The sequence below is a fragment of the Medicago truncatula genome, chromosome 2 (genome assembly GCF_003473485.1).
Source record: "Medicago truncatula cultivar Jemalong A17 chromosome 2, MtrunA17r5.0-ANR, whole genome shotgun sequence".
NCBI classification, from domain to species: Eukaryota; Viridiplantae; Streptophyta; class Magnoliopsida; order Fabales; family Fabaceae; genus Medicago; species Medicago truncatula.
The window spans coordinates 51,123,490-51,148,352 of NC_053043.1; the positions used below are offsets into that span (position 1 = coordinate 51,123,490).

The 24,863-nt window shown below is 34.1% G+C and overlaps 4 protein-coding genes across 7 annotated transcripts; 3 read left to right on the forward strand and 1 right to left on the reverse strand.

Moving 5' to 3' along the window:
• The first annotated feature begins 24 nt into the window (after positions 1 to 24).
• Positions 25 to 3,395, forward strand: LOC11426623 (uncharacterized). The gene is made up of 3 exons (XM_003597881.4): positions 25 to 230; positions 310 to 389; positions 513 to 3,395. The coding sequence occupies exon 3, from the start codon at positions 535 to 537 to the stop codon at positions 3,097 to 3,099; it is 2,565 nt and encodes an 854-aa protein (XP_003597929.1). The 5' UTR covers positions 25 to 230; positions 310 to 389; positions 513 to 534; the 3' UTR covers positions 3,100 to 3,395.
• Positions 3,396 to 5,431: 2,036 nt separating this feature from the next.
• LOC11430021 (calcineurin subunit B) lies at positions 5,432 to 7,646 on the forward strand. Its single transcript, XM_003597882.4, has 7 exons — positions 5,432 to 5,560; positions 5,686 to 5,767; positions 5,850 to 5,974; positions 6,326 to 6,422; positions 6,643 to 6,752; positions 7,130 to 7,204; positions 7,322 to 7,646. The coding sequence occupies exons 2-7, from the start codon at positions 5,698 to 5,700 to the stop codon at positions 7,370 to 7,372; spliced, it is 528 nt and encodes a 175-aa protein (XP_003597930.2). The 5' UTR covers positions 5,432 to 5,560; positions 5,686 to 5,697; the 3' UTR covers positions 7,373 to 7,646.
• Positions 7,647 to 7,983: 337 nt separating this feature from the next.
• LOC11420997 (topless-related protein 1) lies at positions 7,984 to 15,663 on the reverse strand. 4 transcript variants are annotated; one of them, XM_024777251.2, is made up of 26 exons: positions 15,508 to 15,659; positions 15,018 to 15,111; positions 14,683 to 14,862; positions 14,448 to 14,561; positions 14,211 to 14,369; positions 13,573 to 13,750; positions 13,344 to 13,476; positions 13,054 to 13,097; positions 12,778 to 12,943; positions 12,555 to 12,664; positions 12,373 to 12,442; positions 12,193 to 12,266; positions 12,002 to 12,097; positions 11,820 to 11,915; positions 11,528 to 11,655; positions 11,181 to 11,415; positions 10,938 to 11,099; positions 10,747 to 10,833; positions 10,371 to 10,517; positions 10,018 to 10,128; positions 9,731 to 9,910; positions 9,521 to 9,649; positions 9,339 to 9,434; positions 8,976 to 9,164; positions 8,728 to 8,894; positions 7,984 to 8,602 (listed from the first exon to the last, which is right to left on the reverse strand). In XM_024777251.2, exons 1-26 carry the CDS (start codon positions 15,653 to 15,655, stop codon positions 8,395 to 8,397), a joined length of 3,501 nt encoding a protein of 1,166 aa, XP_024633019.1. In that variant the 5' UTR covers positions 15,656 to 15,659; the 3' UTR covers positions 7,984 to 8,394. The 4 variants fall into 4 exon arrangements, with proteins under 4 accessions (XP_024633019.1, XP_003597932.3, XP_003597933.2 ...); XM_003597884.4 differs by having other exon boundaries at positions 7,984 to 8,599; positions 13,054 to 13,163; positions 15,508 to 15,658; XM_003597885.4 differs by having other exon boundaries at positions 13,054 to 13,163; positions 15,508 to 15,658.
• Positions 15,664 to 20,589: 4,926 nt separating this feature from the next.
• LOC112419470 (uncharacterized) lies at positions 20,590 to 23,064 on the forward strand. Its single transcript, XM_024777195.1, has 3 exons — positions 20,590 to 20,808; positions 21,025 to 21,867; positions 22,246 to 23,064. Exons 1-3 carry the CDS (start codon positions 20,590 to 20,592, stop codon positions 23,062 to 23,064), a joined length of 1,881 nt encoding a protein of 626 aa, XP_024632963.1.
• The last annotated feature ends 1,799 nt before the right edge of the window (positions 23,065 to 24,863 follow it).

The following is a 24,863-nucleotide window of genomic DNA, read 5'->3' on the forward strand; positions in this document are numbered from 1 at the left end:
TTTAACGAAATAAGATTTTATTTATGTGACAATAAAAGAGGTAAAATAAGATAAGGTGATATCCAAGATTTGGATGGATTATGATGTTTTATTCACTTCAATCGGGCCCAATAATTTATTTTGAGATAAATTCAGATGAAACTAATTAATATAATCTTCCACCAAATCTACATATTCACAACATCAATAAAAAAGTTATTTAGCTATCAAGATTTTCTCAACAAACTATGGTACGCTTTTTTAACCTTTCTTGAAGATTTTTCACACAGTTCATGTATTTTACGTTTCATTCTCATCTCAATCATACAGTTCAACTTCAACATTCGCCACAACAACCTCTTTCCTCTAACTCAAACAAACTAACAACAAAGTATCTGTTTCAAAAACAGGTTTGAATTTCTCATCCTTCATATGATCCTGTTTTATCATTATAAAGGTTTTATGATTTATACATTTCAAATATGAACGCATGTACATGCACATGTTTGTTTGTGTTTTGTGTTGTGTTATAGGTGGTTTTCTGTTACTATAGCTATGAATTTAAATGCTGATGCTGTTTTATTTGATCATCATGAGAATGGGGTTTTGGGGTTTAACTCTATAATAAGGTTTAATGTTAACGTTGGTCTCTCTTGTTCTCAAACCCTAATCTGTGATGTTGGAGGAGGAACCAATGGTTCAATGGACACACTTTCTGTTTCTGAAGGGAAAGTAGGAAAATTTTCATGTGGGTTGGTGAAAAATGAAGAGGAGAAAAGTGTGATTCAATGTTCTGATGGAGGTGCAATGTCTGATCAAGGTTTGGTTTTTGAATTGAATGATGGTGTTCAGGTTGAACAGCAGCGTGAGAATGTGGGGAAAGTTGCATTGAGTAATGAGGTTCAAGGAGTTGAAGATGATGTGACTGAGCACGAACAAGAGAACGGGGCTAAAAACGTTGCTTTAAGCACGGTTGTGGAGGATGGCGGTGTTTTAAAAGCTGCTGATAGTTTTGTTGCTACTAAATATGATCCTGAAGATTCTCGTGTCTCAGATGTTGCAACCTACCAATTACAGGATGGAGTTCCATATGTGGAAGGCATGAACGTCAAAGCAGAAGAGTCTTTGAAACAGCCAGACTTTATGTCAGTTGATCAAGTAAATGTGATTCAAGACAAAACCACATACATCAATATTTCTGGAGCAGGTATCCCGCATAATAGTCAATACGATTGCCGTGGTATTGATCTTGTTGTAGATCTTAATTCTAACAAAAACCCACAGGAGGATGGTGTGCCCACGAAATCTGTGTTTTCCGATGTTAATTATCGTGTATCTGATTTAGTTTGGGGAAAGGTTCGGGGCCATCCTTGGTGGCCTGGTCAGATCTATGATCCCTCCGTTGCATCAGAGAAGGCAAGGATGCACTTTAAGGAAAATTGTTACCTGATAGCATATTTTGGTGATCAAACATTTGCTTGGAATGATGTGTCAGTGATAAAGCCATTTCATAAACATTTCACCGAAATGAAGAAACAGAATGATTTGGAAAATTTCCGTCATGCTGTTGATTGTGCTTTAGAAGAAGCCTCAAGACGCGTTGAATTTGGCCTTTCTTGTCCTTGTATGACCGGAGAAGTGTCTCCTAAGCTGGAGACGCAATTAACGGCTAATGCTGCGGCATCTTTTGAACCTACGCAACTTGTCAATTTTGTCAAATCATTAGCTCAGTCACCACTTACTGAATTTGATAGACTCGAGTTTGTAAGTTCTCGTGCCCAATTGTCGGCTTTCTATCGCTCAAAAGGCTATTCTCAACTGCCTGAGTTTGCAATGCTTGATCGGTTGTTTGAGAGTGATATGGAAATTCTGCCTATAAGGGAGAAACAGCAGTGCGATGATCAAATTAATGAGCAAGTTTTGATGAAAACCCATGAAGTATTCTCACAGAAGTCGCAGCACATCTCTCAGAATATGAAGCAAACCGGCAAAAAGAAGAAACTTTTGTCAGATTTAATGTCTGAGAAGAACTCCTGGAATCTAAAGGGCGAATGTATGCCAGAAAAGAAGGCTGATGATAATTCAATTTCACGGTGTGCGAGGAAACAGAAGGCAGCTCACGATACTAATGAATATTTCCATCATTCCCAAATTGCTGATGATAAATCAACTTCACTGTGTGGCACGAAACGGAAGGCAGCTTATGATACTTCTGACGATGATTTCCATAGTTACCAAATTTCTGGTAATAACTCAACTTCACGGCGAGGAAGGAAACGAAAGCTAGCTTACAATGCTTTTGATGATTGTTCCAATAATTACCAAACTGGAAACCACATCCAGTTACAGAATGTATCGGTAGATGAGATGCAGTCTCAACTATGCTTAGCTGCCAAGGATCCTGCAGGAGAAAGTTTCTCCAGTGACATGATATACTTCTTTTCAGAATTTGAAAAGTTTACCGGCCGTAACGATTCTGTTTTTCTAGAGCATGGATTGTCTTTAGAACAAGAGCATGGTGGTGAGACTGGAGTAGTAACCTCTATAGAAGCTGCTGCTACATCTTCTATGTCAACACCGACACCAATGGAGCTTTGCAATGATTCTTATTGGACTGATAGAATAATTCAAAGCATTTCTGAAGAGGAGACACTGTTGAAAAACCAGAATGAAAGAGATGAACTTATGCCCGCTGCCGAAATTAGCCCTGGTTTGGGTTTAATGCATCAAGAAACCAATGGAAATCTTGGATCAGAACCTTCCAACCATGTGGAACATGTGAACGATAGTTCTCCAACTTCTCTTACTCTGAAATTTACAAACTTGGATTCAGTTCCTACAACAACGGATCTCAACAAGATCTTTGGCCGCTTTGGGACACTAATTGAATCAAAGACTAAACTTCTCGAGAAGACTAACCGCGCCAAAGTTGTTTTTGAACGATATTGTGATGCAGAAACTGCTTTTAGCAGTGCTGGAAAGTATAGCATATTTGGACCTTCATTACAAAGTTACCGCCTCAAGATTTTGCCTCGTACACCAGAGAAAAGCACAGGAAAGCGAGGTAGAAAAAGCAAAAAAGAAAAAAGTTCTGTGGATGCCGATGCCGCCACAGTTTGATGCCTTGACAATTAGTGGTGAGTTTATGTGAACATCGACCGACAGTCTTAGTTTTAGTATTTTGATGAGCTGTTGATTTGGCGAGCAAGCTAATACATAAAATTGAGTAGCTCACTAATTGACGATGTATATAGAAATCTTTTTGGGATAGTATCCATTCCATTTAATTATGATGATGGATATATTTTGGGACTGATATGAACAAAGTTCAAATTTTAACTTAGTATGCGACTTTGTTTGACAAGTTATATTTGTGAATACTTGTTCTGAATTCCCAAGGTTTTGATTACTGTGTTTCATAACCATTCCTTCATTTTTCATGGATACCATACCATATTCTCCACAGGTTCTCATTTCAAGCACAACATACACTGTGACAGTGCCACTAACTTTAAACCGCATTGTTGGATTTTTTAAATATTTATTTTTTTGGTTGTACCTATAGGTCTCCTTTCAAGAATTTGTTGCGAGAGACACTTATGTTCCATGAAGAAAATGCATTTAAATATGCAGGGCCGGGGGTTCGACAATTATATACAATACAACATATACCAACAAGTTATTATTACTCTAGAATGAAATATAAGTTTAAGGTGTATAAGTATTTGACAATCAATGAAAAGTCCTCGGCATGAACGAACATAAACTTAGGAAAAAGACGTTTAAAATTGTTTGCTATTACATGGTAACTTGCTCCTTTCTCTTGCATGTTCATATCAATGTATTTAAGTATGAAAACAATTTTCTTCTATTTTCTTGTCCGTCATTTTTTATTCTTTGGTTATTGGATTTAACGATCAACACCATATATTGTGAACTATCTAAAGCTATATTGGATCTTATATTTTACGAGGGAAATTATTTTAAATAATTAATATAGAGGAGACATTATTTTGATCTCTAAGTGTGTGAGATGCCGTCTCTTTATGTACCGAAGTTGCAAACATATTTTTTTTTGTCTTTTGTTAATTATTTTATGGATTAAAGACTAACGAAAAATATATCCAATGACTAAAATAATTACCTAAAAACACATTCGAAAACTAAAATGACTAATTGAAGAGACACTTGTGCATATGTTGGTAATTTCGATATATTTATGGATCGGGCAGTGCCTTCCACTTTGCACCAAAGAATTGCTATATGGAAAGAAGATGGTCTGGTAGAGAACATCGAGGCTGACCAAAGTTACTTCTTGGCTTAGCGGCATTGCCTCACATTCTACAACAAAAATGATTATTTATCCAATTAATATCATTTTATGTAATGTAAACATAGGGAAAAAGCAACTTAAAAACAAAGTTTGTTTATTATTGGTTAAAGCGTACTAAAACCTACAAACATAGATATCTTTGGCCATATTTTATTTATCATCCAACTTTAGATTATTAGGTCACATTCTCCTAAAAATTAGAGGGTTAAAAGAAAAATTCTATTTACATAGTTGAAGTAAAAATTATACAATAACTGCAATTATGAGAATTAGAGTTTTGAAAAACATTCCTATCCGATTTTTTTTTATGATGACCGATTAACAAAGATTGTCATTTCAACTTATTTGATTTATATATGTTTTCCCAACTTAAAATGATCCATTAAACATGAGACAAAAATATTTGTTTTGAATTATGTCCCTTGTGTTGCTAAATGCTTAACAATTTCATAGCTGTTTATTTTTGTTAAAATAAAATAAAATTCATAGCTGCTTTTTAACATTTGAGTTTTTTTGTTACCCTTCTTCCGTTCTCAAGAGAAATGAGACTTTGATAATTCATAATTTGACAAAGAGATAAATAAACTTAAATAATAATTGTTTCATCTTGTAATTGAACTCAAGTTAGTTATTCTAAACAATTTTTTGGGTGCTCGTGAACTTAACTCAGTCGGTATGGACAATGCATGGTCCGAGGTTCGAACCCGAACGCTACAAAAAAAATTGGTGTCCTTGTAAATTTAACACAGTTGATAAGGACAATGCATAATATATGTAAGGTCTGGGATCAAACCGCGGTTACCACAAAAAAAAAAAAAAATATACACACTTGGTTCACTATTATAAACAAAAATCAACATTTTAAATTTATTCAATTAATGTTGTACGTGGTCTATATTATATACCACATACATCATTTAAAACCAATTAGTAGTATTTTGTTTGATCATATAAGTACTTGATTTGATTAAATTAGTGAAATTATTTGCATTTATTAGTTAGGAGGATTAAATAAAGTTGACATGAAAGTGTCCGTCGACAGAAAGGGCAGAAGTAGTAGGGTGGAGTTTAGTCGATGATGACTAGGCAATACACATATATATATATATATATATATATATATTCGCAGCCAAAAAGTCCCATGTGCTGTGTTGTGGTCTCAACAATCCCTTATTCCTAAGTACACTACACTACACTCATCTTTGAATCCCAACTTTCTCAATTCTCATCTCATATTTATCATATCAGGTCTCTCCTCTCTTCTCTTCTCGTCATAATTAATTCTACAATTTTTATTTTATTTTTTATTCCCTTATATTCTTCTTTTTAATTAATTATCTTCGTTTATTTATTATTCATTTATGATGTAACAGTGAATTGAATTGATGGGGAGTGCATCATCTATGTTAACTCAATATGATATTGAGGAAGTTCAAGAACACTGTAATCATTTATGTATGTTCTCTCATGTGCTCCTTTCTTAATTATTTTGATTATTATGATAATTATAATTAAGATCTAATTTTATTTAATTCAGTTTCTCAACAGGAAATAGTGTGTTTGTATGAACGCTTTTGTCAACTTGACAGAAATGCTAAAGGCTTTATTTCATCTGATGAATTCTTATCCATTCCTGAGTTTGTTATGAATCCACTTTCTCAGGTACACTATCAAATCATTATTTTATTTTATCCACTTTTCTTATACAAGTAGCTTATATATAAGCACTTATGATAATAAGTGATTAAATGTGTTGGACATACAGACAAGTTAACTATTCTATGCTCATTTAATGATACTATTTTCATACAAACAAACAAACAAAAAACCTTGCATTAATTGCTTCATGTTATGAGGTGTCCACTATAATAAGTAGGGCTAGGATAGTTGAGTTTAGGGAGGTTATGCTAAAAGTGCTTAATTAAGTTGTTTATCCAAATAGATGCAACTTCTTTTGCTATTACTAGTACTTTACTTTATCCAGTAATTGATTGTTTCTGTACTTATTTGCAGAGGTTACTCAAGATGGTTGATGGTTTGAATTTTAAAGACTTTGTGGCCTTTTTATCTGCATTTAGTACAAAAGCTGGTACACACCAAAAAGTTGAACGTACGTTTTTGTTTTATGTACTATTCCATTGCTTCAGATTTTATTCTTTATTAGTCTTTGGATTAATTAGTTGCTTTCAGAATCCTAAATAATCTAGGTAATCATAAATTAGAAGATTTTAGGATTGTTAACAGTAGCAATAAAGTTAATTAAATAGTTAAGAATTGTTCAGGTCTTTAATTAGAGTACTTATAGTTTTACTTGTTTATCACTATTGCAGTTATTTTCAAAGTATATGATTCGGATCGTAACGGAAAGGTGTCTTTCAAGGACATATTGGAAGTTCTAAAAGATTTGTCTGGTTCATACATGTCTGATGATCAAAGAGAGGTATCACCAAACAACTCTATGCTTCTGTACAAAATTTATTAATTATTGAAATAGTTTTACTTTGGAGTTAATGGATAGAATAGTAGGTTTTCCATTAAGGTGCACCAATTGTTACAGCTTTGACATCCCTATGTTGAGTTTGATATACTGAAATCTAAGCTTAATATAATCTAACAATATGCTTTTGTATGATCAAGTTTGTTTATGCTGTTTGTATTACCTATAAATGAACATTTTATTTCCATTAAATAAAAGCCAATAAAAATCTTTCTTTTTTTTCTTTTTTTCCACACACACCTTTTCAGTTGTGCAGTATTGGTATATGTATATGTAGACATAAACTTATGTAATTTTGTTACTGTTCTTTGATTTCTCAGGAAGTCTTGGGCCAGGTTCTGAAAGAAGCAGGATACTCAAAAGACTGCTACTTGACATTGGATGACTTCATTAAGGTCTCTACATTTTCAGCATTTCTTTTGGAAAATCTTAAATGATTGCTTTGTGTCATGTCTGTTCTTTCTCATTGTATTTTTTGGATATCATTTGATTTTTATTTTAATTTGTCACAGGTTCTTGGCCATTCTGGAGTAAAAATGGATGTTGAAGTCCCTGTTGATTAAAATTTGCTTGTAGTTTACCATGTTCTGTTGAAGGATGAAATTGTAAACTGTATTCATGGCATTTTTGTGTAATAGTTCATGTGGAAATGAGAAGTGCACAAATACAGTTGTCCCCTTTTTTCTTGGGATTCTTGTAAAACAGTTTTCTTCCAGCCACTATCCCCATTGGAGCTAATTTGATAGCTTTTTAGTTTGATTAAGGTTTTTGCATTCCTGGACATATTTTACAACCTTGTTTGGTTCCCTGAATTCAAACTTGAGTCAGTCCTTTCTATTTGAAATTTCTCCAATTTTGTGGAACAAGCTGATATGATTTCAATGCTGGTTATGCCAATCAACCAAAGTTCATATGAACATTTCTCAATTCTATTTTGCAAATTGAGTTACCTTGAAATTGAAAAATTACTATGTTTACAGGCTTGCTGGTGAAACTGGAAAAATCATTGCTGAACAATGGACCCCAATAATTTAACAAATGTGTAGATTCAACTAATAATGAAAATTTAAAAATAAAATATTTTCCAAATGATTTAACTGAGAATGTCTTCTTAAAGTTTCCAATGGCTAAATCAACTTCAAAAATCAGTTATATCTAATGGCTATTTCTTGAATTTTTTAAGGTGAAGCATTATCTATCCACATGTCATGAATCACAAACTGAAAACGTTTGATAATTTACATATAAATGTGGGTAAGGGAGGCAAGATTGCCATAGTACATGCAGACTAAATAAAACTGAATGCTAAATAGGAAGAAGTTAAGATAAACCAATCTAAATAAACATCCAGGAAAAGGTAGAAGTACCCTAAGAACGAACTTCTACTACGTCCGTATCATTAAATTCATTAAATTTACATAAGTTGGTCTTGGTTTTGTTTGCACTGCATTTTCTAGAGAGTAGCTGAATCAACTGATTTGGTGAGTGCCCCGCATTTTAAGTATATTATATATACCTACTTCTTGTGATGGCCAGCAAGTTAAAGTTTGTAAAAAAAACTTGTCATCGGATGGAACTGGATCAATCATCTTTGGACTTCATCAGAAGAAGCACCAACCGAATTAGCTACCGCATTGCTTGCTGACCCATTCTCAATAGGTGGAGGCACACCCCACTTGCCTTCGGACTCAAGGGGCTCAAACACATGAACTATGCCATCTGACAGTCCAACAGCAAACTGATTTGGTTCGTGTGGATGTGCAGCAATTACAAGTGGTTGAATGTTAGAACTGCTACATAAACAACAACATAGTTAGTATTCAACAAGAAGTAATACATAAAGGATTTCAAGATTTTGATATAAAACAAACAAATTCTAAACTGAGAAAACGTTAATAACTTGAAACAGTGTCATTACCTGACATTTGCGGAAAGATAAGCAGAAGGATTGATACGGCATCGCAATCGAAGGTTTGAAGCACTGAACACACAGATTGTTGCATCTAAAAAGCTGGCAAATATCAAGTTGCTATCACATGAGAAAGTTGCATGTGATATTGGTGCAGCAGCATCTCGCGGGAACCACTGCAATCCAAGCATCATACATCAGAAAAAGATAGATAAATTATTTGCAGCCAACATAAAACTGAAATTAAATGAACCAACCTGCTTTAAACATTCCAGTTTTGTTGCTTCATAAATGGCAAGCTGAGTTTCATGTACCACCAAGAAGCGGAACTGGTCCTGATGAAATTGTACCCGTGTATCTGCCTGTGCAGGTGGAGTCCTCCCAGCAGGAAATTGCAAGAATCTATTCTTCTGCTTCTCCCACCCATCAGTATTCCATACAAAAATCTGTACAATAGTAATAGAGATAAGATTACTATCCATATGATTATGAAAGCAATTTGCAATGCCAACAGCATACTCAAAAGGCATCATTAATTGATGAAAATAGTCAAAGAATGAAAACTAGATCCTTAGATGCAATTTAATACCAAAGACAAATTTACACTTGATAATTATTACCTGACCATCAGCCCCAGATGAAACTAGCACATTCAGTACATGAGAAAATGCAAGACCAGTTATTCTTTTAGTATGGCCTTTGAGTTTACTTTTAACCTGCAAAGAAAAAAAAAATTGTGTATAAACAACCAATTACTCAAATCACAAGCAGGAAATATCCATAGACAACAATGCAATGGTACCTCATCTACGCGGACATTATATATCTGAATGGAAGAATCATCCATGCCTATAGCAATAATATTGTTATCTTGAGGATGGAAAGCCAGAAACGTTGCCGCAGGTGGTGGTGGCATGAACGTTGTCATTGTCTGCATTTGGCCAAGAAGATTGAAGTTAGTTAGTTACAAACCAAATACACACTTGAATAGTGGCTTAGGCCAACAGCTCACCTTAAAAGTCATCATATTGAAGAGAGAAATCTTCCCACCCGATGCCGACATTACGTAAGAATCATTTTTGGAAAGAGCAAAGCATGGGACTGCATCCTCAGTATTGTTATCATTAATGTCATTAGTCATCAGGATGCCACTTGAAGGTTGCCACAACTGAGGTGGCACACTAGCAGTGGCCTGCAGGAACATAATATAAACATTAGAGAACAATATTGTTTCTATTCCAATTTTGTGATTAGCGAACAATAGTAGTGAGGCAAAAGTTTCCTCACATATTATCATACCTTGCCAGATGAATTGCGATCATTTCGTTGCCACTTCCAGAGAAGATGAATGGCATTTGAAGCTAATGCCAGAATAGCATTACCTGAATTAGTATATATCAACCTCGATATCTGTCATAACAACGATGGAGATGATCAGAATACACACATTTCATGCAGTTACAATAATCGAAGGCATATACATAAACAAGGAGATATACACACATATTACTTATACCTAGCCCCTTTTTGTTGTCCAATTAAATTTCAGTTCGTTGAGTTCTTTAGAATAGAAAAAAAATAATGGAAAGTGTGTTTGATATAAAGCCATACGAATGTTTAAGATGAACCAAATTAGTAAGTAAATAACATACCTTTGTGACTCTTGCATTCTCAGGTAGCTTCAAGGATCTACAATGAGATGGTTCATTGATTTCAGTGAGCTTCCATATCTTTGACTTGTCATTGGATTCTTCACTTATTCTAGGTTTAATATCACCTAAGTTCCGGACATCACCATTCTAATGAGTTGAAAACAACAAACAGTTAATTGACGGTAATATCAAAAAGTAATTATAATAAATACATTATAACATTCACAGTGAGAAGTCCATTCAATCCTCTTCTCCAAGATACATCATCTCACAACAAAGTTGCATAATGAAACAGAATAAAACTATCAAGAAAAAGCTAAAATTAGCATTCAAGTAAATAATAAATCCTTCTGATAAAAATGCAAGATAAACAAACCATTCCAGTAATAGCGGCCACAGATGAGGCTCTCTCAAGTGCAGCACTAGTTGCCGCAGTAGCAACTGACATCGGATTTATTATAGGCTGCCACAAATGACATATGTCAGAAATAGGTTTTATCGATAACATGACATATGTCAGAAATAGGTTTTATTGATAAGAGGCCAGGAAAATATCTATAAGTCTACCTTTGTCATGGCTTCTGATGTTCTTGATGCATCATATGAGGAATTTTCTAATGAGCGCAGCAAACGAATACCATCTCCATTGGCTAAGATTTTAATTCCATTCTCATTTGCAGAGACAGCTAAAAGAGATCCTTCCTTATTGAAACGGATGCGTGGGCTTGCCTATAACTCAGATAAGGTACTAATCAGCAACTACAATTTCAAGAGACCGGATTTATATTTTTAATAAAACAATTAACTTACCGGGAGACCCCCATCAGCATCAACAGTTGTCAAAAGCTGAATATTGTCCATATCCCAAAATTTAATGGAGAAATCATCACCAGCAGCCAGATACCGATTTTTGGTCGTATCAAATTGTACAACACCCAAAGATCGCTTTCGAAATCCTTGGTAAGTCCTTTTCACAGCTCCTTCACTTTCATTCCATTCAACAATAGAGGATTCACCATCCTTGCTAGTCCCACATGAAAAGAGCCTATAATATATCCCACACAAAAATGTTTGAACAAAAAGAGATCAAAATAGATATTATGATTAACAATAAAATAAGATTCAGAACACAGGTAGTCATGGTTCAGAATATGGACCTTGTGCCATCAGCACTATAAGCCATGGTTGTACACCACCGACCAGGAGCATCATAATCAACACGAGATCCCAAGTTGTCATACAACCATGCTTTTATCTTTCCATCCAATGCCGTTGAAAAGATGAACTGGAACATTAAAAACAGAAAGTATCAGCAAGAAAGCTAACTATAAACATATTTAAAGGATTTTATTTGAGGCACTCTAATAACTGAGCTAAAGGAATGAAGCGAACATTTTCCCAAACTAAGCCAATAGTTATTTTATCAAAAGTACCAAAGCCAACAAATACCTGGATGTTTTCTTTATAATGTGGGCAGACAGAATAAACGGGAGCCTCGTGACCTTCAAAAGTGTACTGTTTTAAACCCGTAGCAGCATCCCACACCTTAGTTACATTAGAGTGTTTGGTTAGCAACATATGGCATCTCAAATTCAGAAAAAAAAAACAAGTTTGTTCTTTGATAAAGATACCTTAATAGTTTTATCATCACCACAGGTGATCACGCATAGCTGCTTATTTGGGTGAGAAAATGCTAGATCATTTACTCCGCCAACATGAGCATCAATCTAGAAATGGAGTTCATAGGCAAGCAATTACAAGTATGTATAAATAAAAACCTAAAGTATGCAAAATAAATCTACATATATGTATGTGTGCATACCTCCAAGTGCTGTCGTACTTCATCCCCACCATGGTAAGAGTATATCTGAACAATGTGCCTTGAATAAGCAACTCCTGTTTATCAAACAAGCCCGACCATTAGAAATTAGTTAAGTTTGATTTCTTAACGTATAAATTATTAGATCTATATATCAAAGAATTGAAAAAACACCAAACTTACCAAACAAAGCCCCGTCAGGACTCCAAGTCACACGGTTGACAGAAACAGCTGGATCTTTGACGAGAGCAGCCTGAAATGGTCATGATTATTGTTTATTTTCAGTTAGTGCAGAATTACAAGATTCGGGGTTTGGTACAATTGTTCATCATGAACATCAATGGGTATAGCCAAGAAAGGACAACCTGAAATGGCATTGAACAAGCACTCAGATCCCAAACTTTGAAGTTCCTTAAGACCAACCGCTCCCTAGAGCCCAATTCCCATAAACCAATGTCCGCCACATTTGTACCAACTGAAACATTCCATCGAGAGAGAAAATCGGTCAATTGACAGCAAAAATGGTAAATAGATGCAATTGAAACAAGTCAAAAAACACAACTGAAAGGTATTGCAAGAGAAGCTGACCAAGAAGTAAAGTCTGTTGAACTGGATGGAAGTCCATGCTCATAGGAGACGAGCCTTGGTTTAGAGTTCGCAAGACTGTCTTTGGCAGGTCATCAGGTGAATTAAAAGCCTGGCCATGACCATGACCCGGAAATGTCGCTGACAGAACATTAACAGGTAGATTTCCCTGAACAAAATGATGCAAGATCAAAAGCAGAAAAATGTTAAGTAAAAACTCGCATGGGCTTGAATCCCACTATCATGCATAATGTTTCCATAAATGATATAGCAGATTACCTCATCAGACATTCCTATTGGTCTTGTTCTCTTAGAAATGTGATCTGAATCCCCAGATGGGTAGTCAACAGAAGGATTAGTTGGAGGTGTCCTAGGGTGCTTCAAAGCAGCTTAAGAAGACAATATGATGACATAGATTAAAGAGTATACACAATGAACATAGCCTACGTAATCATAGTGCCATCAGGCATGAAAAAGTAGAGTTAACAGAAAACAAGCATGAAGAAGTGGAGTTAACAGAAAACAAGCATGAAGAAGTAGAACTAATAGAAAGCAAAAGAATGTGGTACCGGGCATTGATGGTCCACCAACACCAAGACCTATAGCTCCTCCTCCAGAAACTGAGGGATGCGCCACAGGAGTAGGATTTGACATCCAACCAGCCAAGGGCATTGGCACAGGTGCTGGAGTTGGTTGAAAAGGCTGCACATGAAGAGAGAACAATCCAATACCAAAACTAGAATCAAAAGACAACCTATTATGCAATTCCTTTTAAACCAAATCAGTTTAGTAGCCTACCCCATGTGCACCAAGAGGAGGAAATCCTCCAACCTTCGGTAAGGATCCTAGTAGCGGCATATTAGCAGGTGATGGAGCACGTGCACCATTTGGTTGTCCACAAGAGTGATCCACAAAAAGAGTTTTTATATCTGGATTTGGCCGCGGATTCTTACAAAGTTGATGCTGCCAATTCAAGCTGTAATTTAATTTCAAAATGAAAGAAAATCAGCTTTCAATAATACATAACTTAACCAAAAACGTATGCAGCAGCTCTACTATATAACAATGGTCCATCAATTAGATGATAAGATGCATTTACGCAGACATTGTAAACATTCTATGACCAAAGTTACAGCAGGAGGCAAATTTGTGGGGCGAGTCCTATCACCAATTAAAAGTAAAATAGGAGTACGGCGATTGGAGAACAATAACACAATGCTTGTTTACTGTAGGAGCTACTTCAGTTAAGATACTAAAAGCAAATTCATGGCCATACAAAAACAACAACCACCAACTAAGCCTTATCCCACGAAGTGGGGTCGGCTACATGGACCAAATTCATGGCCATAGTTTACAAGAAAGTTATTATGTACAAAGAACAAGTTCGAGTTCTATATTGATTGACAAGTCAGTATGTCGTACATCAAAAGAATTACCTTTGATTGATGAGAGTCCGCAACCTTGAGTTCTTAAGGTTGGGAAATTGCAATTTGTCACGAAATAAGGGATTCGCCTCAATCAACTTTTTGAGCTCAACCAACATGATTGCTCTTGCAGACTTCGTATCACCATACTTCGACAATTGTTCATTTTCCCTATAATATAATAAAAAACAGAATAAGTTATCTGCTTCATACAGAAGTTTTATATTAAGCAAAAAATTATATTTGTACCTAAAATTCTCCAGTGTCAAAAGCTGTGTGATCTCCTTGAACAACTCTTCATTAAATGTAGAAAACACTTTCAAATCCTTCACTAGTATTTCGACACCCTTGGACCGATCATGCCTACCAAAAAGTAAACAAAAACAGCCGAAAGTCAGTAGTTATACTAGAAGTGTTAGCAACACTCACTTGCTTGTTTGGTGATTGTCTGGGAAATATAAAAGTGAAATCATAGCGAGCTTACTTGTCCAATGCCTCGAGATACTTCTGCTTCCTTATCTCGAAAAATATCTTCATAGAATACCTATTATCATCAACTTTAGTGAAACCAGATAGGTACTTCTCAACCTCATCCCAGTTCCCATTATGCACTTCCTCTTCAAAATACTTCATGTTAAAGTAAAACCCTGATTCCTGTTCTAGCCTATTATTTTACCAAAACACGTAATCAATTCATTTGCAAAAAATAAACATATACTAAATATGACCTAATATTACTACTAATAGTAATAATCATAATCATAATCATAATAATTAAAAAAATTAATAATAAACAGTAAAATGAGAAAAAGGACTCACTTATGAACAGCCTCTTTGAACTTTTCCTCCTCAAGAAACTGCAAGATCAAGAACACCAACTCCCTACTGAGTGATGACATGGCAACCCCTTTGTCTTGGATCAGATGAAAATCAAAATGAGCAAACACTAAACTAGATCTGCGAAAAATAATCAAATAATTTAACTAGCAAAAGCACTTATGGAAGAAAAAACTTCCATAACACAAAAAAAAAAAAAATCAGCAAAAACACAACAATTCATCATGCAATAAAAACACTGAAACCCTAAAAAAAGTAGAAAAAACCCCCAAAAAATCAACCATAAAAAATTATCAAAGGCATATGAAAAAAAAAAAGCAGCTTTAACCCCTTAAAAAGAATCCAAGATGCAAAATAGAGAAAAAAGCTTAAAACTTTAATCACTTAAAAGAAAAGCTTCAAAGTTTAAAAGTAAGAGATTCTGCAAAAAAAAAAAAGAGAAATGGTTTTGAAGAAGGTTCTTTCTTCTCACCTTGAAATCCAAAGGTAAAAGCTTCAAACATGGAGAAAGAAAACAACAACCACTTCACAAGACCAAGACCAAGAGACCAAACACAACACAACAAGAACAACTTTCTCTCTCCTAAATGTTTCTCTCTCTTTCTCTCTCTATATAGCATGTATCTATAGGTGTGTGAATTTCAATTTTATATTAGGAGAAATGAATATAAGTGGATTGACTTATCAATATGTAGTTCTACTTATTATGATAAGGTATGAGATAGGTAGACTGGATTATATGTGGGGTCCATTGGTCTTGATAGTGTTTGTTTGGGCATGGTTTTTGAGGAATATTACGAAGTGTGCCATTGAGAGAGAAAGATAACGTGATGCAGTTTGGGATGGTGATACGATACGTAACGATATGAGATAAGATACGAGATGAAGTGAATATATCGTGAAAATGAAATGTGTGTGAGTTATTGTTGCTGTCACTGTCAGTGTCAGATTAGATGTGTGTGTGGGTACATTTCCCTATTCTCCGACGGCGGGACCCATCAAATACTAGTACTAGTGCTTTGCTACTTTCTTTTCCTTTTCTTTCTAAGTCATTTCCATCCATTATTCATTTTTTTTAAGCAAACGTCGATTTAGTTCTTAACTCTTCACCTAGTTGTCACAGAGATCTCTCACTTAGATTAAGGGTATGTTTGGTAAGGCACTTCAATTAGCTTATAATTTATGGTTAAATATGTTTTTGGTCCGTATAAAATTGAAAACTGTTAAGTTTAATCCATACTTAATTTTAGTATGTTTTTTAGTCCTTACAAAAAAAATTTACTTATAATTTTAATCCATGTTACAACAAAGTTTGTTTAACTATCTCTAAACTCTTAAATTTTTGAACGATTTTTTTAAGACAAATTTAGAACACTATGAAAAGTTCATTTAACAAAATTTAGATTTTTTTAACATGAAACGAATTAAATATGAATTTTTTTCAAAAGTTAGAGATAAAGTTAAGAAAATCTGGACATAAAATCAAATTTTGCGACAAATTTTTGCACATAAACTTTTAGTAATGATCTTAACACATCTGCAAAAAATTGTTTAAAAACTCAAAAGTTTAAGCATAAATTAAACAACTTATTTATTATTTTGCTTCTACAACTTATTTAAAATATTCGTTAAAAAATATTTTAAATAATTTATTGCTTAAACTTATGTTGAGTTTAAGCTCAACAAAAAAAAAATTAGTAATGATCTTAACATAATTTATTGCTTAAACTCAACAAAAAATAAAAAAAATATATATATATTAAAAGAAGAACAACTTTTAGTAATGATCTTAACATAATTTATTGCTTATGTTATTGGATTAGATGACTTATTTTTTATTTTTTGTTGATGTTGTTCTTCTTTTAATATATTTTTTTTAACTTATGGATTCGTTATTTTTTGGTTTGTTTTTAAAATAAAAAGTAATTAAGTATGTTGACCAAAAAAATAAAATATTAATTTATTATATGTAAAATATATATTAAATTGATTAGTTTAAATTATTAAATATTTTAAATATTAATTTATACATATTTTATTATGAATTAAGAAAGTTCTTTTATGTCATTTTACATTTATCAATTAGTTTAACCGTTAATTTTACCAAACACTTTAATTAGTTTATCGATATCAGCCTTCAACCATCAGCTATAAGCTATAAGCTATCAACTAACTTATCAACTATCCGCTATTTTTACGTCTCTGACTCTGCACTTCCGTTCTCACTTGCAATTATACACGTCTCTTCCACAAACCAGAAGTAGTCATGTCCCCCTTGCACTTCCAATGAGAGTTCACTAAAAATGTAATATCTGATTACAACTGCAAGAGACTTCTATTCAAACATAATTACAAAGAAATATGTTTGAGGTTGAACACTTGATATGCAATCAGTGGTGTTCACAATATAAATCAGATACAGACTCTTAAGACTCTAGAATTTCTAAGATATGAACTTTGATAAGAAATTCAAAGTGAACTTTTGATGCATAACGATTTCAGCAGAGTTTTGGCGCTTTTAAATTGTTGTTGAGTCTCTTGAAAATCTTCAAGTCTTCACTCCTTTATATAGAGGTGTGAAAGAGACGTTATTGATTGTCAGCACATTAAAAAGAGTCGTTTGAAGCCTGATCAAATCACCAATGATCTTTTGCCTGATTTGGTTATTGTCTTATGAATGATCAATTTCAAATCCATTACAAGTCTGGAGGAACACTGGTGCATGCATAGCTGTTGTTCTTTTCCTATTGCATACACAATTCAGAGTAGTGGAGATAGTGGTTGTACACTTCGTACAATTGTCCTTTTTCAACTCTCTCCAACAAAAAAACATCCAATGCCTTCAAACCCATTTGAATTAGCTGCTGCTTCATTCTTCCAGTCTTCTGCAATGATAGACGTGATTAAGTCATTTGAACAGCCTTTGAAGCTTCAATTATCTCAGCTTCTGATGATCTTCAGCTTTTGGTGATGTTGCTTCTGATGAGGTGCTTCTGATGACGTCAGCACTTCAGGAGCACTTGACTTCAAAATCTCTTTTCTTCAGATGCTTCAAGCTTCCTTCTTGTTGATTTCATTGCTCTCATTTGTTCTTCCAGAACCTATGCCTTAAAAAGAGACACTAAATTTTGTCTATGGTCCTGCACACTTGAACAAATATTAGCATATCCAATTGATAATTTTTAATACATTGTTATCATCAAAACTCTAAAGGGTAATGTTAAACACATACAAGGAAAATGTAAAAATATGATAAAATTAAAGTGACCGAAATACTCATGTCTCCGGATCTGCAATGTTAATGTGCAAATTATTGATTGAATAACTAATCTTTTAATATGAATCAAATGAACATTGTAAGAAGACAAAAAATAAAATAATGCCGCACAAGATGACGAACAACACAATACTACACTCAAACGATGAAATCATGAAGAAAATGTAAAAATTACTTATTTCGATTGAAGAAATCAAGATGAAGGGGGTGATTTTGGGTCAAAAATTGACTCAAAATCATCCTTTCAATAAAGATAATGAAAGTGATAACGTATAAAAAGAAAATTAGGACCGATTTATTGAAGAGGGAGAGCTATAGAAAAGATTTGTTGGATTACCTTTAATTCAATGACTATCCTATGTATAAAAAGGTTAAGGATTTATTTGCTATAACTTTTTATTAGTATCTTAGACAACAAGAAAATTAAGAAGGATCAAAATGGTCTTTACTTTTTTTTACAATAATTTTTTTTCCATGTACTGCATTATTATAGGAAAAAAAAAGCAAAATTACATTTATCGTTTTTTAATTTAATTTTAAATAACGATTTCATTATTTATATATTTTTCACATTATTTTTGTCTGTTTAATTTGTTTACATATGAATTTTCAAGCATAAAATAAAATTCATATGAAAACACGAGTGAATGTTCATAGATTTGAATGCTAAAATTTCATATCGAAATAAAAAAATAAAAATACAAACAATATTACTCCTTGAAGATCTGCTATTTGGAATATTAATGCTAATACATCTCTCACTGAAAATTACATAAACAAGGCATCGAATAACTCTATCAAAGATTTTTCAATCCTCAAATTGTTGAATGTTACCATCCACCCCCCGAAAAGCTCCTTCTATCATAGAAGTCAGTTGGAAACCTCCAATGATTAGTTAGACAAAGTGCAACACAAATGGAGCTTCTGTTGGTTACCCTGGATTCTCGTCTTGTGGTGATGTTTTTAGAGATCATGAAGGTAATGTTTAGGTTGTTTTTCTGAATTCTTGGGCTATCTTACCTCTTATTAAGCAGAATTATGTGGGGCTATGAGAGCCATTGAAATTGCTTCAGAGAATCATTGGTTGAATTTGTGGTTAGAGATATACTCCATGATAATCGTGCAGATTTTCAAGAACTCTAACCTTGTCCCCTGGCAACTTAGAAACAAATGGAACAATGTTAAGCTAATCCTTTCTAGTATGAATTGTATAGTTATTCATATTTTTAGAGAAGGAAACCAAGTGGTTATTCCCTTGCAAACTTTGGTCTATCCTTATCTTATTACGTGTTTTCGAACAATATACCTTTGTTTGCTATGGAATCTTTTGTGAAGAACAAGATTGGTTTACCTTCCAATAGATTTTCATCTTCTTGAGGGAATCTTGGTTTGGTCCCCTCCCTCTTTTTTGTACCTATTCTCCCTTTTATATATATATTTTGAGGGTTGTTAGCTCCTTTGCTACAACCTCCTTTTGCTAAAAAAAAAGTAAAAAAATATACCCTTATAAAAAGTTGTGAAACATTAAATACTTCTACTAGTATCAAAAAGACAACTACAAAGGATAGAAAAATTATTTTAACAATAAATATACCTTAAAAATTGTGATATTTTCTTATAAATAAGTCTCTTTTTTTTAATTTCTTATATTAAAATTCGGAGGGACTAATATTTTTTAATACATCGTTAGTTTAATATTTTTTTTTTGAGAGAGTTAGTTTAATATCTAAAATAGTATAGTCTCTTTAATTTAATCTCTAAAAATGATAAATAATAGATAGCTTAGTTATTGAATTGCTTTTTCTAATAAAAAAAAAAATCATATTTTAAGAGATAGTCGCTATTATTGACAGAATTCATATATTTAAAGAGTACTCAATAATTTGTTAAAACAAAAGTTAAAAATAGGCATTAGTTTTTTTAAAGAGGACACATTAGTTTATATACTTCAAAAACTAAATTAAATGCCTCAACAAAAACTAAATTGAAGAGATAATGATATTTTAGAGAATAAATTGTTTAAAATTTGAGCGTCCGTTAACTTAACCCGTTTAAGTTAAGGATAAGAAGTTGGAAGTTTTTACGTTGATGATGGAGAAAAAAATAATCTAACAACTAACATTTGTCATTGATTATTTTTCTTAAGGTTTATAATTTTTTTGGTTACATGCTTAACGTTTTAAGGTACTCGCAAACAGGTTGAAGAAAGTTTTGTCTCAATGCATCTCAGATAACCAATCCGCTTTTGTTCCGGGGAGATCTATCCTAGATAATGCTATGGTCGCAATCGAAGTTTTGCATTTTATGAAAACCAAGACGCGAGGCGAAGACAGGTATGTTGCTCTGAAACTTGACATTAGCAAAGCCTATGATCGTATGGATTGGGACTATTTGAGGGCTGTTATGAATAAAATGGGATTTAATAATCGTTGGATTCATTGGATGAGTATGTGTGTCGAGTCTGTCGATTATTCTGTGCTTGTTAACGGTGAACAGGTTGGTCCCATTATTCCGGGGCGTGGTCTGCGTCAAGGGGATCCTCTTTCCCCGTATTTGTTTATTATTTGTGCTTAAGGCTAATCTTCGCTCATTAGAGATGCTGAGATACGAGGTGAGCTCACGGGTACAAAAGTTTGTCGATGCGCACCACCTGTCTCCCATCTTTTGTTTGCGGACGACTGTTTTCTTTTTTTCAAAGCTGATGAAATGCAGGTGAACGTTATGAAAAATATTCTTTCTACTTATGAGTTAGCGTCAGGTCAAGCTATTAGCCTTCCAAAATATGAGATTTATTGTAGTCGTAATGTGTCTGACACTCTCAAACATACTATTACTACTACTCTTGGAGTTCAGGTTGTTTTGGGCACAAGTAAATATCCGGGTTTACCTTCTATGATAAGTCGAGATCGTAATGCAACGTTTGCTTATATAAAGGATCGCGTGTGGCAGAAAATTAATTATTGGAGTGGTAAGTGTCTCTCTAAAGCAGGTCATGAGGTTATGATAAAATCTGTTTTGCAGGCTATCCCATCATATGTGATGAGCATTTTTCAGTTACCAACCACCTTAATCGACTCAATTGAGAAGATGATGAACTCATTTTGGTGGGGTCATGGTAGAACAACACAACGCGGTATTCGCTGGATGAATTGGGAGAAATTATCTGCCCAAAAAATTCATGGAGGTATGGGTTTTAAAGATTTATCTGCTTTTAATTTAGCTATGCTAGGAAAACAGGGTTGGAAGTTTATTACAGAACCAAATTCTTTGGTTTCTCGGATTTTCAAAGCTCGATATTTCCCTTCTGGCTCCTACCTCACGGCTGTAATAGGGCATAACCCTAGCTATGTCTGGCGCAGCATTATGCGTGCTAGATTCCTTGTGCGTGGTGGTGCTCGGTGGAGTATAGGTTCAGGTGCATCTATTTCTATCCTAAACGAACCTTGGTTACCCAATGGGGAGTTTATTAGTAGTGAGGATCCAGGTGCTCCTTTTGTTCAAAATTTTACTATTAATAGCTTGATGAATTTGTATGACAAAAGCTGGAATGAACAGGTGATTAGACAAGTGTTTAGTACTTCTATAGCAGATAAAATACTTCATACCCCTCTTATACATCAGGTTGCAGAGGATAGAATCATTTGGAAAGCGGAATGACATGGTCGGTATTCCGTGCGTAGTGCATACAAATTATGTGTAACTGATTTGATCGACTCTTCTTATAATTGGCGGCCAGGTTATTGGTCTTGGATTTGGAATCTTAAGGCCCCACCAAAAGTCAAGAACTTACTATGGCGCATGTGTCGGGGCTGCCTCCCGACACGAGTCCGTTTGTTAGATAAAGGAGTTGTATGTCCGACCGATTGTGCTAGTTGTGATTCAAACCATGAGGATCTTAAGCATGTGTTTTTTGATCGTCCTTTTGCTGTACAGGTGTGGAACAGAACCGGCTTGTGGGGATCTGTACAACATGCTCTTTCTTCTACTGTTTCGGTTACAAATGTTATTTTCTCCCTGCTAGAGCAACTGTATGTGGAATTAGCTCAGCGTCTGGCAACAGTGTTTTGGAGCATTTGGAAACACCGGAACCTCAGAGTTTGGGATAATGTCACAGAAACCAGTGCAACGGTAGTGGAGCGTGCTAGAAATATGGTCGTTGACTGGCAGTTGGCTAATACTCCTGCGGTTCTTGCATCAACAGCGCAACATCAGCCTTCACCGACCCTTGCGTTGGGGGCTTGCACTTCTGCACAACCTACCACTCACACGTGGCAGCATCCTACCCCGGGGAGATACAAATGCAACATTGACGCGGCTTTTTCCTCTCAATTCAATCGCACAGGTATTGGAATTTGTGTTCGTGACTCAAATGGTACTTTTGTGTTGGCCAAGACAGACACATATCCTTGTATGGTTTCGGTTGATGTGGGTGAAGCTTTAGGTTTGCACTCGGCTCTACAATGGCTAAGTGATATGCAGATGGATGGCGTGGATTTTGAAACAGATTCGAAGCTGACATCAGACGCTTTTCTGTCTACTAGGAACGACACATCCGAATTTGGCTCTATTATTTCATCTTGTCGTTTGCTTTTTAGTTCTTTCTTTTCTAACTCTAGGGTGGAGTTTGTTAGGCGACAAGTCAACGCGGTTGCTCATGCACTTGCAAGAGAAGCCACGTTCTTAGCTAATCCCACTATTTATTATGATATACCCGAATGTATTGAATCCTTAATTATCAATGAAATGCTATAAACATGTTTCCTTCAAAAAAAAAAAAAGTTGTATACCTTTGATATTGAACATTTGTCATTCAAATTATGTGGAACATTTGTCATTCAATTTTTTTTGGTTACATGCTTAAGGTTTTAGGTTGAATACATTAATCGAATGTATTCAAACGGTGACAAATTATTCATCAAATCAACATGTATATAATAAAGTTTATAAACACGATGATGTTGATGATATATGATGATGATATATCATAAACATGGTATATAGTGCATTATTTCCAAATCAAATGCGGCTTTGTCCCTTTGTTCATTGGCAGTAAACACGAATTTAAGTCATACAACTTTGTCTCTTCCTCCTCTTGGCTGCTTCTAAAAGATTAGCCTCGTGATGAACGAAATTGTCATATACTAACTAATTTAGAGATGAAAAATGTTAAATCTGTCACTAAATCGGCCATTATTAGCAACTAGTGGTTGAGCGACATTTCCCAAATCATAAGTTTTTGGTAATTCTTTTGTGGTTGAGCGACATTTGAAGTTTAAGGCATGCAATCCTCCATTTATAGAGATTTGTGGTTCGGTTTTAAAGTATCCATCAACCATCATGGAGACACCTATTTTTTAATATTTAAATAAATTTCATATATACATATCATTTATTTATAATTTTTTAATAATAGTATCTAATAACTAACGAGTACTAATTTAGAAATTCTAGTTCAACTGGCAAAATGTCGAAATTGTTGGGCCGGATGTCATGGAACCCCAGTACCTCCACTTGTGTGTGTGAGTTTATAATGGCTTTGCCATTTCGTCCATCTACAAAAAAAAAAACTAATAAGTACTAAATCCCTCAAACCCAACATCTCAAACAAATTTTTTAAATGAGATCCAATAATCAACTATCAATAAATTTATATCATTATATTTCAATTTTTTAATATTAAAAGAATTTGAATCCTGCTTAAAATTGTAGGTCTCAAGTGAGACCACATGTCTTATAAGATCCCGAAAAAGTTTCTCTCTAATGAAGGTACCTAATAAGTACCGAGTCTTAAATGTTGAAGACCCTTCTATTGGAGATGGTCTTTGAAGCTCATTTTTATATTTTTGAGCTAGATTAATTAGTGTGGTAGTTTGTGACAATAAAATCCACTCACAATACTCGTGATTGTGTTTGCAAAGAGTGACGTAAATATTTTATTTTCGACACTCACTTATACGAGACTTATTGATTTCACTTATTTTAATTCACGTGAGTTTCATCATATCATAAGGGACCTACATTAATTTTATTCAATAAAAAAAGGCATTGTTAGCACTTTTTTTTATCCAATTTGCATTATATTAATTCTCTATCTACCTGCTCAAATTTGAAGGTGGAAGTAAACTACGAGTACATTTTTTTTAATGGTTGTTGTATTGATTTTTTTAGTCAACCTTAACTAGTTAAGAGGTTTTGCTTGCTCTTTTTTGCCTTGATTGCTCCAATCCAAAGTCCTTATTGGATTGGTCAACTTCAAGAATCCTTTGCCACATGATGCTCTCAGGTTGGTTCATTCATGCGTGGAGAGAAGGTAATAGATGTGATTGTTGGTTAGCAAACTACAACATTAGTTCATCAAACTATAAGCTATCAAATTTGAAGCATTCTTAGAGAGTTTTTTTTTTTTTTTTTAATGGCAAAATATATTTTATATAAAAAAAAGGAATTAGATCTCAAGTATTACACCAACGAGAAAATAAAAATACACCAAAACACCCATCGAAAAATCAACAAACAATCAATTTTCCAACACCATCAACGGAGATCAAAAA

Excerpts from the sequence above, each read along its gene's own strand:
- LOC11426623 (XM_003597881.4), top strand. The coding sequence starts at position 535 with ATGAATTTAAATGCTGATGCTGTTTTATTTGATCATCATGAGAATGGG.
- LOC11430021 (XM_003597882.4), top strand. The coding sequence starts at position 5,698 with ATGGGGAGTGCATCATCTATGTTAACTCAATATGATATTGAGGAAGTT. Across the intron at positions 6,423-6,642 it reads TACACACCAAAAAGTTGAAC|TTATTTTCAAAGTATATGAT; the intron begins GTACGTTTTTGT and ends TCACTATTGCAG. Across the intron at positions 7,205-7,321 it reads CATTGGATGACTTCATTAAG|GTTCTTGGCCATTCTGGAGT; the intron begins GTCTCTACATTT and ends AATTTGTCACAG.
- LOC11420997 (XM_003597885.4), bottom strand. The coding sequence starts at position 15,655 with ATGCTATATAGAGAGAGAAAGAGAGAGAAACATTTAGGAGAGAGAAAG. Across the intron at positions 12,944-13,053 it reads CAATAGGAATGTCTGATGAG|GGAAATCTACCTGTTAATGT; the intron begins GTAATCTGCTAT and ends CATTTTGTTCAG. Across the intron at positions 8,603-8,727 it reads TATCTTTCCGCAAATGTCAG|CAGTTCTAACATTCAACCAC; the intron begins GTAATGACACTG and ends TTGTTTATGTAG.
- LOC112419470 (XM_024777195.1), top strand. The coding sequence starts at position 20,590 with ATGGTCGCAATCGAAGTTTTGCATTTTATGAAAACCAAGACGCGAGGC. Across the intron at positions 20,809-21,024 it reads TGCTTGTTAACGGTGAACAG|GTGAACGTTATGAAAAATAT; the intron begins GTTGGTCCCATT and ends GATGAAATGCAG. Across the intron at positions 21,868-22,245 it reads ACAAAAGCTGGAATGAACAG|GTGTGGAACAGAACCGGCTT; the intron begins GTGATTAGACAA and ends TTTGCTGTACAG.